Genomic DNA, 20,380 nt, shown 5'->3' on the forward strand with positions numbered 1-20,380 from the left:
TCATTGAGTATTTGAGTGTTTCTAAAGTGTTTTCAAACTTGTAGATTTTACAACGTAAAAATCTGTTCAAAGGCTTAATTTTTTTCAAGGACTTCGTTTTCTAAAAGATTTTAATATTAAATTCAATTGTCCCAGGAACTCGGGTGAATCTTTCCAAGTTTACCAAATAATAGATGAAACGAAAATTTTCACTTTTCTTACCAAACAAACACGCAAATATATGATTTTTTGAAGAACAAAAAGATGATACCTTTCCACTTTTCTAGTTTTCTCTATCTTCGATTTTCCATCCAGTCCTAGCACCAAGTAAAAGGCGAACGCTTGAGTTCCTGCGAGCATCCTCGAAGATCCCGACTCGAATGTCCTAAATTGTCACTTAGAAGCCAAGGCAAACAATGGTTTCATCAAACCACCACGTACAAAACTCAAATTTAGATTATCATATTTCAACGGTTAACAACCACTCGTCTTGTAGAACAGAACCTTTGTTTTCGACATTGCGAAAGAATTTGCTTAGCTACTTTGCCTCTGACGATATGCTAGAATCTGAAACAAAAACATCACTGAATGCTTAATTCGAGATTACCGCATATTGGCATGACCTCGAAGGATAAGCTACGAGGCACAAAGAGATGTCAAATACCAAGAAATGTACTCACCAAATTATTTATTCTGGAACTGTACTTGACCTTAAGCCCTGCCAAAGTTTCTTGACCTTCCAAGACTTGCAATGCATTGTCCGATAGGTTGGCGCAGTTGTAATCAGTATGGTATGGTCCTTTTACCATTAATATTTCTACTTCTTCAGCTCGCAATGGCGTCTGAAGAGCAATGTACTGCACACGAAACAATCACTGTGATTTTAAACAATCATCCTAAAAGTTTGTATTCAAAGCAAAAACAGAAGTTAAAATGGTCGATTTTATAAAGGTGGGGGACGATGCTAGACAGAGCAGAACCACATGAATCATCCTGCATAGGACAAGTTAGAAAATTGAAAATCAATGAGTTCATGCGTCGGAATTTTAGGTCAACCCCAAAACATAAATGTATCGGGTAAAGCAACCGAACCCCACGACCTATGTATTATACATATTCAACCAAATGTCAAGGCTCATCAAATTCGTCGTTTTCCTAATCCAACTTCAGCTTTAGAAAGAGACATTCTATGTTTAAGCTGGTGGGAAAGAAATCTCACTTCGTATAGCTGCTTAACTGACAGACTGGGCCGACAACAAAGGTAAGGTTGCTGCAAACTTGATGTACTGTGTTCATCCACCGAAATAAGCTGGAGATGAACATCCAACTGCATGCAAAGAATAGGCTTTACTTACATAAAAATGAGGACCTAAATACAAAAATGGGGAATAAAAGGGAAAATAACAAAAGAAAAAGGGGGCTGTGAGGTGGAAGAGAAATCCTACGGTATTACTCAAGTGGAACCTGTAAATTAGAAATCATATTAAATGAGTACCATCCTATCGTACCTCATCATCATTTTCCTCCAAGCTCCTAAGATGCTCTACCAATCTGTTTAAGCGAGCATGTGAACTCTTGCTACTGCCACTGGCCATATTTCCATGTCGAGTGTGACTCCGAGCACCACCTCTTCCCCAAGCAAGCATATCAGGGTGCCCAGGAGAAATTCCTCTGCCGTCTCTAAACACTTCTGTATCATTTTCAACATATCCACCATCTGAATTTACCACTGATGAAGGCAGGGACATCCGGATTCCAGTCCGTCTTTTGCGCCTTCTCTGCCTCACTTCAGTACAGCGCTCGTCTGCGGATGACTTTTTACCTTCATTATCATCATTTTCATCTTCGTTGTCTTCGGATCCTTGATGCTCAGCTCCTCGAGAGTTCCTTCGCCTACGAGGATGACTACTACGATGATGGCGTTGTGATCTAGTCATAAAGCCACCTGTGCTGCTTTCTTTACCAAGACTACGTCGCTTAACGAGTGCTTCTGATTGTCTCTGAAAAATTTGAGCAATTGATGCTTGAATCTGTACAAAATATAGAAACCACCATTGGTAAAAACAACAAAATGTGTCAATGTCTTGAACTTACAACATAGCCAAACGATATTCTTAGAACAGAGAACTGGAAAGAGAAAATAAAAAAAAGGTACCGAGCAATCATGTCCTTTCTAGCCATGTCAACATTTAGGACACTTTTTACCTCACATCTATGACATGAGAAATAGAGTTCTTCCACTTTGGCTATTCATTGCACCGAAGTCAACAAGACAAAAGGATAATGTTATAAATGGCACTGTAACATACATTTTATTTCACTGAGATATTTTTTTTAAAAGGTAGATTACCATTGTACTGCCTTTATTGTCTCAAAGCTTTACTTGAACTTAACATTGTAAATCAGAGATGTTGACAAGTCGCATGTTCTATTACCAAGTCACCAAGCCATATCATATTAAAATACTCAGAGGGCATTAATTTAAATATCTATAAAAACACAGAAAAAATGTAAAATGTCATCATATTACTTGATTACAGCCACAACATTTAACGGTATTAAGTTCCGGAACTAGAACATGAAACAGTACATATACCATAAATAGGTAATCACGTGAGTCATTCATGATATTATTCCAACGACAAATTGCAGAAATAACACTTGAATATGCACCTAATAATTGAATGAATGCATACATGTAACCATGAAAAGTGTCGGGCTGCATGTTTTTTTAGACAGGCAAATGAACACAAATCACCACAATTCACAAATATCTGCCAATCTAGAAAATAAGAAGTTGATCTTAACAATGAGCAAGTAGAGCAGAGAAATAAACCTGCTTATTGCGAGTTCGTTCCTCTTCATGAAAAGCCAATTCCTGAGGCCAAATGCAGAAAACCAGCTTTGATTAGCCAAATTATGGTGTAATAAATTTTATAATACCACCATGAATCAAAAAATAAAAATAAAAGAAGAGAAAGGAAAGAACTTATACCTCTTCTTCATACTTATCAATATCTTGATATAGAGCTGCAATTAAGGCATCATAGTTTGGATCATCTCTTAAAGAACGTCGACTAGCACAATGCGTACGGCAAGCAGGACACTCATTGTTCCTACAATCAGAATTAAGAAAATCCAGACATTTACAAAATCAACCCAAACAGAGGCAAGCTAGTAGCAAATCCAGTTATAACATACCCCAGTCGCATTGATTTGTCAATGCATTCTCTGCAAAAACGGTGTAGGCATTCCATTACAGTTCTTGTTTTCTTTATGATTCCTGTACGCAGAAAATATTAAATGCAAACAATAGCTGACAAAATGCAATGCACTAAAAAAATGAACTCAAGCAATAAACCAGAATTTTATTGGGTTCAAACGTCCTGCTAAGGTTTGTGAAGAGAAGCAGTAATTGGGAAGCTGATGCTTTAGCCAAGGAGGGAATAGGGTAATGGTTGCCATGTTAGAGGTCTATTTTAGAATTTTATTTGCAGTGTCAGTTTTATTACCTATAGGAAGGTGTAGGTATCTGAGAAAGGTTGTAATCTACGAGGTTCTACCTAGGATGTAAAGGTTGTAATCTACAGGTTTCTACCTAGGATGTAATCTATGTTTATATTAATAAAATTTTGGCACTCTTTTCCTCCTTCCAATGCCGTTAAAATACATTGTAGCTTAACGGTTATGAAGGGGGTTTTTAACGAGGCCTCTTACTTTCAAAAAAAAAAAATGCTGACCACAGACCAGCAATGCAAGAAAGATTCTAAGACTAACAAGTATGACATTTCCCTGACGCAATCAAACATAGCAAATGCTTTTTATACAGTATGTGTCTCCATGAAAAAGTAAAAGCCGCAAATTCCATTCAATGTGTGAATACAAATACTATAATATTACTCTGTTGTGGTTTTTCCTTCAGAGAAAATGATAATACATTTGTATAGATTTAACTAAATTCTGTTTTACGGACATACCTTCCCAGCTAGAAATTTTACATATCGTGTAGAGCTCCCAAATTGATTGGTGTTTTACAAACGCATGCTCAAATGATCTTAACTCCTGCGCCTTTTTAAAACAATACCTTCCTCCCAATTCGTTAAAAATAGTAGTAAAATTTAGATTTACATAACATCAAAACCCCTTTCTATTGATTTGTTTATCACTGGAGGTCTCGTTAAAAACCCCCTTCGTAATTGTCAGAAACCGAATAGGTTTCACGACAAAAAGCGAAAGGGTGAAAAGAGTACCTCAAGTTTCATTAATAGAGAGGTTGAAAAGAACCCCCAGAATTACAAACTAACACAGAGCACAATACAAACACATATCCATAAAAAGCTAAAAACAACCACAAACTATCCTAGAATTAACCAATCCCCTTTTTAGCTAACTCGTCCGCCACCCAATTTGCACTTCTTTTAACAAACCGAATAATGATCTCATCTCTTCTAATCACAGAAACAATTTCCTTAACAAAGGACTCACGGTCTACTGATCAAATGAGAATGATCTGAATATTTAGCTATCACATAATTAACAATCTTTGATTATCCTTTTTCCTATCTTCTCGACGTTAGATCTTTCAAGGAGCATCCAGATATACAAACTCCCCTTGGTTTTCTATATCATTTATGGGTCCTAGTGCACTCATAAGTTTTTATTTAACTTGTGAATTTATACTAAATCTTCTAACACCATTAAGCACCAGGTGAAAATAGCTTTCCAACTCAAGCAATTGCCAGGACAAACTAAAATGAATGTTGCACCAAATGGAGTATCCAGGAAATAAATTCTTAGAAAAGGGAATGGCAGGATCTACCAAATCAAACGAAACGAATCATGCTTAGATAGTCGGCTATGTAAAATTAAACTTTATACTCAATTATAAAACACACATATTAACAAGTCATTTGCGCTGACAATTCATTCTCTATCAAACAAACCTCATCATAACTTCAGCACAAACTAGAAAGAGGGAGACAACATTTAATTTGTACAAAAATCAACTAAAGAAGATATCACCTTCAGATAATAAGGCTAAAACTGCAATTGGAAAATTTTCTACATAATCTTAAAACATTCAAGGAAGAAACCACTATGTTCTACTTAAACGTCAGGTAAAATATAAGTCATACTTTATCAAATAATAGTACAATATGTGCATTAAACAGTAAAAACATGGCACTTGATTTTCCTCTTGTAATGGTTTATGTTTCCAAAGAAAATAAAATTAATCAACAAGATATATTCATAATGCAAATGGGAAAGTGATGGTTTTGACCTCCAGAGAGCATGTAAACAAACAGGAATTGTGCTTAAAAATATATTACAACCACTGATTCATATGTCTAAACTCCTAATCACAGACGTTCAACAGAAATTGTAGGAGCAAAGTATAAAATAGTAGCAAATTGAAGTATTACCTAAACAAATTGGACATTGAACATCTTTACGAATTTCTGGTAGCTCTACGAACACAAATCTGGAATTTGAACATAAAAATGTTAATAGAACTTTCTATCATGTCATTTATAGATTAAAGCTACATTATAAACAGGATGCGTGAAGATCCCAGAAAGCATGTTGTAAAAAGATAGATCTGTTGTTGTCATCAATGTAAGTATATGACTTAGCATGAGATGATTTTGAAGAGACTACCAACTTTAAAGGGTAATCCAAATCTTTTCAAGTAATCATACGGTGGAACTTAACTAATACTTTGCTATCATATACAGTATACCAACTTTTCAAGCGTGAAGATCACAACAGAATGTGTCACCTAATACTTTGCTATCATATACGGTATACCAAGAATGACTGAAGAAAAAAAATTTATGCTGTTATTTTTAGCAAATCTAGCAATATATACTTGTCTGTGTGTGTGCTGGGAGAGAAATAGAACGAAGCCCAAACCAACTCAGCATGAGAATCCTCACATGTTCTATATTAGAATCATCACCCAAATCTTATGGTTTATTAATGAGACTACACTGTCTTCCACAATAACAGACACCATGATCGATAGTTCCCATTTCTCAACCATTATTTCCTTTCAATGCTAGAATAGACAATGAAAAGCTGCACTTTTTAAACCTCATTAGACTATCTCGGCTCTTACTTTCATTCTTGTTCACATACCCGTCAGCTCCAAATTGCATTTTCCAAAGATCAAACTCTTTGAAGAAAGAAAAGTTCAAAAGCCTAGGCAGAGGCACTTCCCTAGTCTCAATACATAGATTCTTTGACCGAAAGCTTAACCAAGCTAGCCTAGTGGCACTGACTCGTTAAGGTTTTATTAGAACGTCTAGAGTTGAACCCAGATGCATAATGGGATTCAGAAAAACGCAAAATGGGGAAGAAAAACAACCCAGAATCAAAATAAAATGCATTTATAAATATAAATTATCCACATTTTGAACAGTGAAAGAATACAGTAGGACGTGTTTACAAGCTAGTATTTTACACGTTGGTAACGAGTATGCAAAGTGTTGTCCTTAACAAACAAGGACCCGGGACAGATAAAGAATACATTATGAACAAAGTTCACAATTTTTCCAGCCGTATGTGGTTACGAGCATTTACAGGACACAGATCGTTGACGTGCAAAATGCGTATCGATTAACCGATGAGTTAACATATCACAAAACTCAATGCCATATAACGAATAGCACACAACCCAACAAATATAACTCAAATTCCTTTCTCTTCAGCAGCTAAACATCCAAAAGAAAGAAGAATGTTCGTCGTAAAGAAATAAAATCGCAGCAAACCCAACTCGTAAAAGCAGAGCGAGAGCTCAATATGAAGCTAAAATGAATTTTAATAAATCACTGAAGAAAAGAACATATGTGATTGACATATAAAGAGAGGGAAAACAGTACTCGGGTTTCTCTTGAGAAGTAGAAGATTGTCTCCCATCAGAATCTGAGAACAACAAAAAAAAGAGCCCAAGAATCAAAATCAACTTCAAACATGTGTTTACACCTGTTCATCGAGCTATATACGAGAAACAAGAGTGCAAAAAAAAGAGAAAAGGACGTCACCATCTTCGTCGTCTTCTTCATCATCGTCGTCTTCATCTTCGTCGTCGGTTTGGAGTTGTTGAGTTTGGTGGTTCTGGTCATCGGGGTCTTGTTTCTGGTGCTGCTTTTCTTGCTCCGGCTCGGGGTGTTGTTCTTCCACTTGGGTCGTGTCGCCTTGAGCTTCGTGTTGGCCATCTTCGTTCCGAGATTGCTTGGTGTGGCTTTGGTGATGGAGGCTGGACTCTTCATCGTCGAGATTCTCCAGAAACGGCCGCTTCTGGGCGGGCATTGATGCGTTTTGGTCCGTCGATTATGAGACTCCTTTATTCTAACAGAGACAGAGACACCCAGCCGAAGAGGGAGGACGACGACCAGGAGATTGCTCACTTCTTTTTCCTTTTTTCCTGTATGGAGAGGTTTATTTCTTTTTCTCCTTTGAGTAAACTACGCTTAAGGTCCTTAAACTATGCTCAAACTATATTTCTCATCACTCAAATTTATAAAATAATTATTAAATCTATTAAATTATTATAAAATAGACAAAACAATGTCAGATGTCTCTGTACTTTTAAAATAATAAATGTGACTTTCATTTTTTTTTCAATGTAACCCTTCAACTCATAAAATAAGTCTAATGTGATCTTTTGACCAATTTTTTTCGTCATTGTCTGTTACGGTGCTAATGTGACAATTAACAGTGTTAACATGGCAATTCACAGTGTTGATGTGGTAGTTTGTGGTGGTTGATAACGTGACGGATAACATAATAGATATGTTAAATTGGTAATTTAAACATGATAGATGGATTGTCACATCAATACCGTGAACGTTACATTAACGCCATGAACTACTATGTTAGCATCATAATGGTCAAATGAAAAAAAAAAGTTGATCAAAAGCCACATTTAATTTATTTTTCGAGTTGGAGGACCACATTGAAAGAAAAATACTACGAGTGTGACATTGATTTTTTCAAAAGTACATCGATCTCAAATGTATTTTTACCTATAAAATATTATAATATCATTTTAAGATGATTATAAAATTCGTTAACTTATTATAAAATTATCACTAAATTTTATTAAATTATTAAAAATGATCCTTAAATTTATCAAATTATAGTAAAATAATCATTATATTTATCAAACTATTATAAAATAATCATGAAATTTATCAAACTTTATATTCGTGAAAAAAACATGATGATTATTTTATAATTATTTGATGAACTTAATGATTATTTTGTAATTTTTTAAAATCGAGTGGTCAAAAATATTATATAAGGTATTTTAAAGACCTCTAACGTACTTTACGCTTTTTCTTATTACTCTATTTTTTTTGCTCTCTAATAATGTTTATATTTTAATAAATGAATTCATTAAGAAGGGATCAGATTCATCAGCTGTTGAATGAGCACTTGTTGGTTCGGTGGGCGGCTTCCTGTGCCCAACTGGCTATTTTAGTCATTTTGTTTTTATTTTCCACCTTTTGTTTTAATAATTATTGAAATTATACAAACTTAGGGTTAAGTAGTATTTAATCGATTGGTAAAGAACGTAAATGATTTCGACTATAAAATATTATTTTATTAAGTCAATCCACTATTAAATATTATAAAATAATTTTTTGATTATGGAGTGTTGCTTTTTTTAGTCCTTCCACTATTAAAAATTACGAAATTATCACCCGATTATTCATTATGTTATAGACTCATCATTTTCTGTTAAAAAATTAGCTTTTGTTTAAGCTGGATATTGACATGAGATATGATAGTCGTTTGGGCTTTTGGGATCAAAGTTTATCATAAACAAGTTAATGTTCAGCTCAGAATATCATCCATTTTGAATGGAAAAGACGAGTTTGGAACATAATAAATAGTCACGAGACTATTTTGTGTCGAAAGACTCAACAAAGCAACAATCTATTGTCGAATGACCATTTTGTAACTTTTAATAATTGAGGAACGTAATAAAACAATATCCTATAGTCGGAAGACAATTTGCATTATTTATCCTTAATCAATATTATATATAAATCGGAAGTTAATTTAGTCTTATTTCGAGTTATCCTATTATTGTGACAAGTTATAAATTAATTAGGGTTTTCATATTTAAATTCACGAGTCTTACATATATTTTAATCATTTTATTTTTATAATTTGTAGGATTATTACATAAAGATTCATGTGTAAGAGGGTTTTTAGAGTTTTTAGTTATATAGAGTAGCAATACCAAGTATCGATATTTTATTAGGAGTATCGATATTCATAATGTGTATTGACATTAAAATGATATATTAAAAATTTTCAGTTAATTTATTTTTATATCCATGTAAATTTAATATTGATGACATAGAAACGAGTATTTGTGATATATGAATAAGCATTGATACTCCCTTCAAACAAATTTTACTTACACCAATGTAAATACAATATCGATACTGCATGAATAAGTATCTGTATTTTCTATAAAATATTTGTATTTATGTTAATATAAATACAATGTCGATATTGTATATATAAGAGTCGATATTCATTTCAAAGAAAACTCATAAATGGACATAAAAATAATTTAAACTTACTCCAAACATCATATTTAAGGCTCCAAGTAAAAAAAGTCCTTAAATTATGTATTTTTCGCTTTAAATCCTTAAAAACTATATGTATTCATTCTAAATCTTATCGGTTTTTTCAATCATAGAAAACATCTCGATCGATAAGATGTTGACATGTTGCACAAAATTTGATGTATATTTTGACCCAAAAAATAATATAGGTAATAATATTTTATATACTTATTTCGATAAAAAAAATTATGTACTTAAAATAGTTAAGTCTAATAGTTTAAAAACTTATTTCGATAAAAATTATGCACTTAACTTCTCATATATTTATTTTAATTCTCTCAATAAATCTTGTTCCCACCATTAATCACCATTTTATCGTTGCAAGATTATTTTTGAAAGCTCTCTTGATGAAATGTTGATTTTTATCTTCTGATAGACACGAAAGACGATTCCTTTACTTGAAGTCCCAAACTTTAAAATGAAGAAGAAAATAAAAGAAAGAAGGGAAAATTGAATCAAGGGGAAAGAAGAAGAAGATAATATTTAGCTCATATCCTTTAAATATAAAAAAAGATCATTTAAGCATAATTTAGCCACTTTTTATGTACTTTACCCACATTATTTTGGGTAAAATTCGTATTTAGTGTGTAAACTATCAGTTTTGGCCGTTTTAGTATGTAAACTTTTAATTTTTTTCAAAAATCATACCTAACGTTTAGTTGTTGTTTCATTTTAATACCCTTGTTCAAAATTTAACGTTAAATTTTGAATTTTTTTTGAAATTTTGGGTACTAAAATTGATAGTTTAAGTACTAAACAAGTTAAATTACTAACGGTGGGTGCTAAAAGGAAACAAAAAAACTAAGCATTATGTATGGTTTTGAAAAAAATTGAAACTTTAGGTACTGAAACATCCAAATCTGATAGTTTAGAAACTAAATACGTAATTTACCATATTATTTTTGGGGCTTGGTTCGGGTTCAGAAATCCCCCCCCCCCCCCAACAACTACTACCAACCTGAAACAAACCTGAACGAGAAGAGCGCAGTAGAGACCACTGGCCAATGCCTCAGTGCCAATGGTGCCACAAGCACAATTCAGAGCTCTATGGGAGGTCAAATCCGTCATTACAATGAAGATTCAAAACCCTAATCCTATATTCCGACATATAAATTGGCTAGCCTCTCTCATCTCTCAACTCCGTCGGCCGCTCAGGTTGCTTTCTCCCTTGGATCTTTCTTACCTGTTGTTTGGTTGCTTAGAAATTGAGTGAAAATGGCCACCCAAAATTAGTTTGCTGTTTTAATTTGTTAATTCGGTTTGCAGTGTAGTTCAAGTTTGCTCTGTTTTGTTGTTCTTTTCATCGTTTCATTAGTAGTTGCCAAAAGAACTGAATTTTACCGTGTTTTGATAATTATGTATGCCTGTGTTTTAGTTTGAAGAAATGATGATTAGATTGTTAGTTTAATACTTGTTGTTCAATGCAGATCTGTTATATATTCCACCAAGTTCATATTAGTGTACGGAAATATGTGGTAAATCTTAAAATTTTGCTTTCAACATCAGGATGATCCAGTGTTGATGTAGTTCTGGGTTTTCCCTTCTTTTCGTCCCTTTAGTCTCAAAATTTTCCCTTTGAGGCTTGATTGTGTGTTTCGTATTAGACTAAAAGCCCATGATGGATTGGCCTCGCCATACTAATTTTGTCATTTTTTTTTTACTTTTCTGCCCCCTAATTCTGTTTAATTACAGGTCACTATCTTGAGTTGTAAGTATGGCAGATGGATCGAAGCGTCCATCAGTGTTTCAAAAAGTGCGTGGGCAGTCCTATTTAATTTCCAGACTTTCTCCTAACTTGACTGCCAGTAATTATAATGTGTCTGGTGCGTATGTCAATGGAGAATTCATGTTGCTTTACAGCAATCACGCCACTCCACTAGGTTGGCATATGTGTCCCCTGTTTCTCCCATATTTGTACAAGCTCCGGCCCAGAAAGGTTTTACCGGTTTTATGGTGGATTTCCTCATGGGAGGAGTTTCTGCAGCTGTTTCCAAGACAGCAGCTGCTCCAATCGAACGTGTTAAACTTCTAATCCAAAACCAGGATGAAATGATCAAATCCGGCCGGTTGTCTGAACCATACAAGGGAATTACTGACTGCTTTGCCAGGACTATGAAGGATGACGGTGTCCTTTCTCTCCGGAGAGGCAACACTGCTAATGTTCTTAGATATTTCCCCACCCAGGTTGCTTTTTACATCCTGTATTTTTAAGTGCACTCTACTACTTTTCTGCCATCCTTTTTTAAAGTGGATTTGCATTTTCGATTTGTTTACTAACCAAGTTTGTCTTTTATATCCCTTGGCTATCCGATACGTAACTTATCTTTCGTTTTGTTCTGTTTTCCTCATTTTATGTCCACTTAAAGCTTTAACTCAGTTATATGTGTCAGGCTTTGAACTTTGCCTTCAAGGATTATTTCAAGAGGATGTTCAACTTCAAGAAGGACAAAGATGGCTACTGGAAATGGTTTGCCGGGAACTTGGCATCTGGTGGTGCTGCTGGTGCTTCATCCCTTCTTTTTGTTTACTCCCTGGATTATGCTCGTACACGTTTGGCTAATGATAACAAGGCTGCTAAAAAGGGAGGTCAGAGGCAGTTTAATGGTTTAGTTGATGTCTACACGAAGACCATCCAATCTGATGGTATTGCTGGTCTTTACCGTGGATTCAATATCTCATGTGTTGGGATCATTGTCTATCGTGGGCTCTACTTTGGTATGTACGATTCTCTGAAGCCCGTTGTTTTGGTTGGTGGATTGCAGGTTTGTATCTGTTTCCTTGCGCTCACAACCATTCGAGTAAACAGTAATATAACCTGGAGTTTAACAGCTGAAACATACCTGATTCTGTGTGCATTCGGTATTTACAGGATAGTTTCTTGGCAAGTTTCTTGCTGGGTTGGGGTATCACGATAGGTGCGGGACTGGCATCTTATCCAATTGATACGGTCCGTAGAAGAATGATGATGACCTCAGGAGAAGCAGTTAAGTACAAGAGCTCGTTGGATGCATTCTCCCATATCATCAAGAATGAAGGTACGAAATCGCTGTTCAAGGGTGCTGGTGCAAATATTCTCCGTGCCGTCGCAGGTGCTGGTGTGCTTGCTGGCTATGACAAGCTGCAACTCATCTTCCTTGGCAAGAAATATGGATCTGGCGGTGGAGGCTAATATTACCATCACATAACGGTGGAAGGTGATACACTGCTGCTGCCTTGACGAAAGATTTAGGATCCCGAATTCGAATAATTTTGGAAGGGCATACTATTGCTATAGATAGTTCCAGTAATTAGGGATTGAATGTGAAAAAGTTGGTGACGAAAAAATTACATTAGCTTTGAGTGTTGAATGTGTTAGTTTCAAGACCATGTGTTTTGTTGGTACTACTTGTTTTTTGGTTGAGAACAATTAAAGAGTGCTTTCTTTTAAATACCAAGTGTTCTTGTTCAACTTCCTCGTCCCTGCCATTGGACCAGACAACACCAAGACATCCAAGCACAGTCAGTCTTCCGAGCTTGATCATCGGTGACAGTAATAGATCTGTGGAATACGAAACATTTTTCGATGAAACAGATATTAAATCGTTTAAAAGATCTGAAGGGACTGAATTGAAAATTTTGGCATAGACTAACAACGTATGTAACAGCTGATATGAATTATGCTGATAGTCTGATACTCTGATAGTAATAACAAATAGACTTTTACAATGACTTTGCACTTTAATGTTATTTTAAAAATTATTAGTTGGCATCATGATTAAATCCTTATATTAAATAAATACAATATTGAAACAATGTAAAGGTGAACAAGAAACGTTTAGTATACTTAAGAAATTAATTTTTGGGTAAAAACAAACAAACAAAAGTTTAGGGTTTAAAGTTCAAAAATCTATTTTTAAAAAGGGTCAATTTGAATTATTGATAATTCAAAGGATCAAAAGGCGGACGCAGAAATTTAATCCAAGGGTGCGAAGTTATAAACTCGTTTAGAAAAGCCATAATAGTATAATTATAATAGTGTGATTACTCACAACAAAGAGATGATCAAAACTTAAAGTGATATATTTTTCTTAGTTTACTCCAACAAAATTATTATGTTTCTCGTTCTCGTTCACCACACAACTTCAACAGCGGTGTAATGCATGGCGGGCAAATTCTGCCTCAGATCAAAGGTTAACAACGAAGCTTTCGGCTTCTGTGGCCGACTCCCGACCGGCAACGGTGCCGGCGTCGTTCTCTCGTATGTTCCGAGCCACTTGGCTTGCATGTACTTGTGCTTCCTCCATGGAGCCAAGTGCATCTTCTTCTCTTTCATGCAGGTCTTGGCTGCCACACATAATATCTTGATTACTGCTTTCAGCCTCTCTGTTTTGCCGACGAACAGTTCCGATAACATAGCGATTAACTTGTTGTAATCGTCGTTGGCCCTCGCCATTTCGAATTCGGCTCGGAAATTCAACTCGATCACAACTCTTACATCACCTTTTTTCGGATCCGATTGGTCCAGCACTTCTAGATACGTGTGCTCCCCGGGTGGAATTTCAGGGGAGCTCTTCCACTTGGACTTGCATATGTAACAATTGAAGCCTAAGCTTTGGAGACGATCCGAGAGTTCCCTTTGCATACATTTCCGGCAATCCCCGACCACCGGTCTCCGACAGGCGCATTGTACTCCGACCGTGTGTAGGTCCCTCAATGCTTCTTTCGTAGCTCGGCGAATTCTTAATTCTATAGTAGTAGTTCGGAACAACGTCGCCTATATCAACATTTATGACAAAAAAACCGTTGATCACTTGATCTTTAAATCCTCAAGTCTATGTTTTCTTTTTTCGTGTGTTTAATTTTAATTATTGGGCAGCGTTTACCTGAAGAAGCTGTTCTTGGGTTTCCCAGAAAACCCTCCTCTGTTCAATCTGGGCTTCGTCCTCATCGTCGCCGCCGACGAAGTCATCCAAATTTTGTTCGTCGGAACCATTGCTTCCGTCCATAAACCCAAACATCAAATCGGCAAAACTCCCCGCTCCGTCGAAAAACTCGTCGATTTCATCGGAATCCCGGCGTGTCACGGGGACCTTTTCCATTTCTCCGGCCACCGGAAATTATCCGTTGCTTCGGTATTTTGCAGAATTATTTTTGGGTTCCCCAAAACGGGGACCAAATTTATAGCAAAAGATACTTTCAAACAAAGACAAAAGTTATAACAGAAGTGTGTTGGGTCCAACTGTCCCACGTGGACGAACGAATCGCCGCGGCCATGCAAAGGTGGGGCCAATGCTCACGTGTCCAGTGATTAATGGTTGCTGATTCAGATCAAACGAACAATGATACGAGTTGAAGACCGAGGAAGCATTATGGATATGCTTTGAAAATAATAATATTCCAATATTAGCTTTAAGTTTTTTTAATTGTTGAAACTGATCATTGTTTGTTAAATAATAACTTAACATTTTCTAGTTTGTTCAGATAAAGATTCATTGCGTTCTAATATGATCAAATGAGAGCTCTGATTTGAAAATATTTTCAAAATGATATGCCTTTGTTTGAACGTATTTGAAAATGTCAGACCCTCATTCAAGTCCTTTGAAAAGGCAGGCCCCTATTTGAGTAGATACAAAAATGTTATATCCTTATTTAACTATTTTTGAAAGATTAGACCCTTATTTGAAACCCCCTAAAAGTCGATAGCCACCACGTTTTTTGTGTGGCAACTTTGCTCTAAAGTTATATGAAGAGGGAAAAAATCTCCAAAATATCATAATGTTCTAAACTTTTGAATATTTTAATTTTATCATCAAACTATGATATTTATTTTAAATTAGTTCTTAAATTTTTGAGTATTTTAATTTCATCCTCAAAATATGATCTGCATTTTAAATTGATCCCCAAACTTTAAATCTTTCAATTTCATCCTCAAATTCATCCAAATATATAATTAATTTTAACCATAGTTTAACCTAAATTTTATTTTTTCCAAACATATAATAATATACGTTGGCCTAACGAGTTATTAACATGGAATGCTATTAGCATATAAATAAAATTTGGGATGAAATTAGAATGTTGAAAAATTTTAGGGATTGATTTAGAATGAAAGATATAGTTTGGGGATAAAACTAAAATGTTCAAAAGTTTAAGGACACTTTTAGAATGATATTCATAATTAAAGGATAAAATTAAAAACATTTAAAAGTTTAAGAACTGATTTGAAAAGAGAACCATAATTTAAAGACGTACAATGCAGTTAATTCTTATTATAAATAAAAGTTTAATCACTCTTAAGAAAATTAGTTCACGAGGATAAGTATGACTTGTCACTTAATGTCAAGTTGAATGAAGAAATAAAGGGGGGAGGGGAGATGTCATTAATTTATTATTAATTATAGGTAGAAGGGAAATGATCATCCAGCTCAGTTGGTAGAGCATAAGATTTTTAATCTTGAGGTCGTGGGATCGAGTCTCATGGAGGACATTTCATAATTCGGAGGTCTCCTACGGAAACTGTTCTCAACCTAGTGTTGAGGGTAGCGTACTATCTTACCTCCCCTTACCCCATTACATATGAGAACAAAGGACAATCATTTTTAATTATAAGTTGAAGGATGTGATATTTAAATTAATTAAAACTCAACAATCCACCTCGGATGACATTGAAGGACACTGTAAACCCACGTTTGTTTTTAAAAACTTTAAAAATCATTGTACCAAAATGCAGTGATTGGTAATTTATATTCACCATTTTCATTATGTCGGAGGAGAATATCTACTGAATACAAGGATGTAAATAAATATAGCTCGAATGAATAAGGTTATATTTATGCTCATTTCTTCTTTATTTTTAAAGTGTTCGTGTTTGGTTTGTATTCGTTTATTTATTTTTTAAAGGTGTTCGTCTTCATTTTTTTATTGTTTACGAGCATGTTCGTTTAATGTTCGCGAATGTGCTCGTTTATATGTTCATAACTTGTTCGTTTATATTTTTAATTTTTAGTTTTACCTTTTCAAGCTAAAGAAAAATGATAAAATTATGTCACTACTGCTTAATCTCTTTAAAATTCATAGTTTAAATTTTAATTTTTATCATGTGTTCAATTTAGTCACTGTCTTCATCGATATTTAAAATGTCAAAAAAATAGGAAAATAAAAATCGGGTAGACGAGTTTATTCATAAACATAAACAAATAAAACACACATTTGTTCGTATTCGTTCGTTTATTAAATGAACATAAAAAAATTGTTCATATTCATTTATTTAACTTAATAAACGTAAATAAATGAACGTTATACGAACCGTTGACAAATTGTTTATCAATGTTGTGTTCATTTACACTCTTAACAATGTGAACGAAAGCATACTTTCATTTAAGAATAAAGGGTCATTTTTAGTGAAAAATAATAAAAAATCAATGATGTTTATTTCCTCATATTTATAACTTCTGAATTAAAATGGTTCGCTTTCACATAGATGAAACCAGGGCTTAATAGTAAAATAACATTTTGGCCCCTAAAGTTTTAAAAACCTTTAATTCAGTCCTTCAAAAATCTTAAGCTTAATGTCAATACAATGACAAAATCATACCCTAACCCCATGAAAATTTAAATTCAAATTCGTCCTAATTTTTTCCTTCTGATTCCAGCATACAAACATCAAATGTGACAGGTCTATCTTATAAAAATATAGAAACTCGTGTTTAATTTATATATAATTCTCAATATATATATTGGAAAGTAATTGTCAAATTCGAAGAGAAATTTTCTAATGATTTATTTGTGAAATGATGTCCAACTCAGGATTGCAGGTGGCATTTGCTTATTGTAGAGAATTAGTAAAGTATTAATCAACAAATGAGAATAGCCCAATGAGGCTAATTTGGATAAGATTCTACTTCATGGGACCAAATAATTTGCAATATTCACTTCTCCCCCTCGGAAATAAATAAATTATTTTTCATAACGATTAGTATTCAATTCATCGATAAGATATTAAAAGTTTATTATAAAAAAGGGTAAAATACACAAATGGTCAACGACTTTTATTGAGTCCATCAACTATTGAAAGTTATAAAATAGTCATTCGGGTATTCATTATATTCAGGGCGAATACACTAAGCCCCGTAGCGGGCCAAGTGCATCCCCATTATTTTGGAAAAAAGATAAAAATTTAGTTTAATACATTAAGGGAAAAAATAAAAATTTTGCATACCCATTATTTGTAAGAAAATAATATTAAAATTTTGGATCATCGTTCTTAAATTTATGGATCCGTCACTGATTGTATTTCAAAGCCATCTCTTTTGTTAAAAAATTAACGACACTCTGAACTGGATATTAATATGTTTTATGATAGTGGTTACGCATTACCATACCTAAACCTAAACAAATCATAAAATATCTTCTTATGAATTTATAATATCAAATTATCATTACCATCCCTAAACCTAAACAATTTCACTGATTGGTGCATACGTAGATGATGGCAGGCATGGGTAATTATCAGTAATCCACCACTTTATCAGTGGTTGGGAACACCATGGAGGAGTAATTTGCAGATCCCACTCCATGAAAAAAGTAATATAATTTTCCTTTTCTTTTCTTCACTTTCTTTGTTTTCTTTAATAGTTCTTTTCTCATGTTTGAAGGCAATGGATAGGCTAAAACCAAAGCAGATGAATCCAAAATAGCAGTTGTGTGACAATGGGAAAAGGTTGATGATGATGGTGAAGACGATGAAACATTTAGTTTGTATTTGTTAATATATATATACACACACATACATATATATCTTACAATGGGAAAACATCTTTGAAAAATTAAACTCGATGTAAATGAAGAAGCACGAACCAAGAAACCTCGATAGTAAATGAATTGTTATTATTTTTTGAGGTTCAAGATTCGAACATCAGGAATGTCATAGGGGTGGGTTTAATGTTTGTAATTTGCAGAGGGTTTGGTAGGGTTATGAAGTGATAACCCAGAGTTTGAGGCTTTGAGCGTGAAATGGATATTGAGGTTACCATGTACCCATCAAGCTTGATCATTTGTAGTGATAACAAACAAAGTACTATCAAATGGATATTGAGGTTACCATGTACCCCATCATGCATCCATGTTCTTGTTCGGACCAATCGTTAAGTCGAATCATTGATTTTATTTAGGGTAAACTACAGAGTTGGACACTTTTGTTTCAATTTTTAAACATATGGTCACTAGATTCAAAAAAATATAGTTCGTAGTAACTTTTGTTTTGTTTTAATTAAGATGTGGTCGCCGAAACGTTGACTTTCGTTAGTTTGATGATGTGTCACGTTAATAAAAGGGTTTAATTTTTTATTTTAACCCCTGAATTTTATATAAAATATTAATTAGAGACCATTTTATAAATTCAAAGTCATTAGGGGCAACGTTATAATTTATCCCTTTTTTTATATGTTTTCTTCCCCAACCCCATCTTCTTGCGCCGCACACCTACCTCTTCTCTACTGCCGTGACTCTCGCAGACCTAAACCCACGCCGTCGGCCACCGTTCATCAGTGATCACTATTCCAAATGCCACCGTCAGCAAACGAAGAAGTCCAAACCCCTGTCAATCGGAGATGAACAAACTGTTTCACAAGCTTTGAAAACAATTGTCCTTTTCAATTCCCAGCCTCTTAAGCATGTAATCTGCAAATGCCATTCATGTAAAATTTAGACAGCAATGGAATATTGACAGCGTACAATTAAATAAGTACAATGCAAATGCTCGCCTTTGATATTTTTCCCACATTCTCTTTCAAGAAAGATGGTTATCAGATCCTTCTCGGGCATTAATTCATATATTAACATGTTATTGTCGAGTGCATCAAACAGAAGACAGTTATATTTAGGAATCTGGGTTAGCTTTTATTGGTTTTCATATTCCATTTTCACCAGGCAGCTTGATGAAGGAACCTTTAATCATTACATGAAATGAAGTTAATATTGATGAAAGACTTCCATAAACAAAACCCAGAAAGCAGAGAAGTTTCTTTGAATAAAGAAAATGCAAAAAAAGTTTAAGCAAAACTGCAATGAAATAATAACTTACAGGTTTGGAAAAAAAGCTAGAAGAGATGATCAAAGGAGTCTCAGAGAATGCTAAGAGACAGGTAGGAAAGACACCGTAATATTGTAGCCGGTGAAAGTGACGTCGATCATGACACCAGGAGAGGTCATTAGACCGAACCACCTATCAATGAAAACAAAGACCGTACAAAAATAAACAAAAGCGATGGAGGAAACGGCAACCGTTACGGGCAAGGTAAAGATGAAGCCTCCGTTCATGGTTTTAAGTGTCTCCGATTGACAATGGTTTGGACTTCTGCATTCGCTGAAGGTGGCGTTCGGAGTAGTGACCACTGACGAACGGTGACCATTGACAAACGGTGGCCGGCGACATGGGTTTTAGGCCTGCGAGGGCTACGGCTGTAGAGAAGAGGGAGGTGTACGGCGCCGAAGATGCGGTTGGGGAATAAAACATATAAAAAAAATGATAAATTAGAACTTTGTCTCAAAATTACTTGGAATTTACAAAATGATTCTTAATTTGTAGTTTATCTAAAGTTCAAAGGTTAAAGTAAAAAATTAAACCCTTTTACTAAAGCGTCACATCGTCAAACTAAGGAAAGTTACCATTTAGTGACCACATCTTAATTAACTAAACAAAAAAAAAAAAACTACGAATTATACTCTTTAAATCTAGTGATCATACGTTTAAAAGATTGAAACAAAATTGACAAACT

General features: G+C 34.5%; 2 protein-coding genes, 1 long non-coding RNA gene and 1 pseudogene across 4 annotated transcripts; 2 read left to right on the top strand and 2 right to left on the bottom strand.

The window, feature by feature from the left end:
- Positions 1–204: 204 nt before the first annotated feature.
- Positions 205–7,377, bottom strand: LOC120199778 (putative E3 ubiquitin-protein ligase RING1a). 2 transcript variants are annotated; one of them, XM_039200794.1, is made up of 10 exons: positions 7,023–7,377; positions 6,861–6,903; positions 5,403–5,461; positions 3,181–3,262; positions 2,975–3,095; positions 2,816–2,857; positions 1,488–2,009; positions 1,199–1,306; positions 660–836; positions 205–546 (listed from the first exon to the last, which is right to left on the bottom strand). In XM_039200794.1, the coding sequence occupies exons 1-10, from the start codon at positions 7,288–7,290 to the stop codon at positions 514–516; spliced, it is 1,455 nt and encodes a 484-aa protein (XP_039056725.1). In that variant the 5' UTR covers positions 7,291–7,377; the 3' UTR covers positions 205–513. The 2 variants fall into 2 exon arrangements, with proteins under 2 accessions (XP_039056725.1, XP_039056726.1); XM_039200795.1 differs by lacking the exon at positions 5,403–5,461 and having other exon boundaries at positions 206–546; positions 7,023–7,352.
- Positions 754–13,674, top strand: LOC120199781. The gene is made up of 3 exons (XR_005523478.1): positions 754–881; positions 6,849–6,856; positions 13,664–13,674. It is a non-coding gene; the product is annotated as an uncharacterized LOC120199781 (long non-coding RNA).
- On the top strand, positions 11,299–12,994 carry LOC120199779 (annotated as a pseudogene).
- Positions 13,652–14,766, bottom strand: LOC120199780. Its single transcript, XM_039200796.1, has 2 exons — positions 14,489–14,766; positions 13,652–14,379 (listed from the first exon to the last, which is right to left on the bottom strand). The coding sequence occupies exons 1-2, from the start codon at positions 14,702–14,704 to the stop codon at positions 13,735–13,737; spliced, it is 861 nt and encodes a 286-aa protein (XP_039056727.1). The 5' UTR covers positions 14,705–14,766; the 3' UTR covers positions 13,652–13,734.
- Between the last annotated feature and the right edge of the window lie 5,614 nt (positions 14,767–20,380).

The sequence above is a fragment of the Hibiscus syriacus genome, unplaced genomic scaffold, assembly GCF_006381635.1.
Source record: "Hibiscus syriacus cultivar Baekdansim isolate YM2019G1 unplaced genomic scaffold, ASM638163v2 tig00005465_pilon, whole genome shotgun sequence".
NCBI lineage: Eukaryota > Viridiplantae > Streptophyta > Magnoliopsida > Malvales > Malvaceae > Hibiscus > Hibiscus syriacus.

Coding starts and splice junctions, on each gene's coding strand:
- LOC120199780 (XM_039200796.1), bottom strand. CDS start 14,704: ATGGAAAAGGTCCCCGTGACACGCCGGGATTCCGATGAAATCGACGAG. Junction 14,380..14,488: donor CCCAAGAACAGCTTCTTCAG/GTAAACGCTGCC, acceptor ATGTTGATATAG/GCGACGTTGTTCCGAACTAC.
- LOC120199778 (XM_039200794.1), bottom strand. CDS start 7,290: ATGCCCGCCCAGAAGCGGCCGTTTCTGGAGAATCTCGACGATGAAGAG. Junction 6,904..7,022: donor TGAAGAAGACGACGAAGATG/GTGACGTCCTTT, acceptor TGTTGTTCTCAG/ATTCTGATGGGAGACAATCT. Junction 3,263..5,402: donor TCAATGTCCAATTTGTTTAG/GTAATACTTCAA, acceptor TTCTGCGTACAG/GAATCATAAAGAAAACAAGA.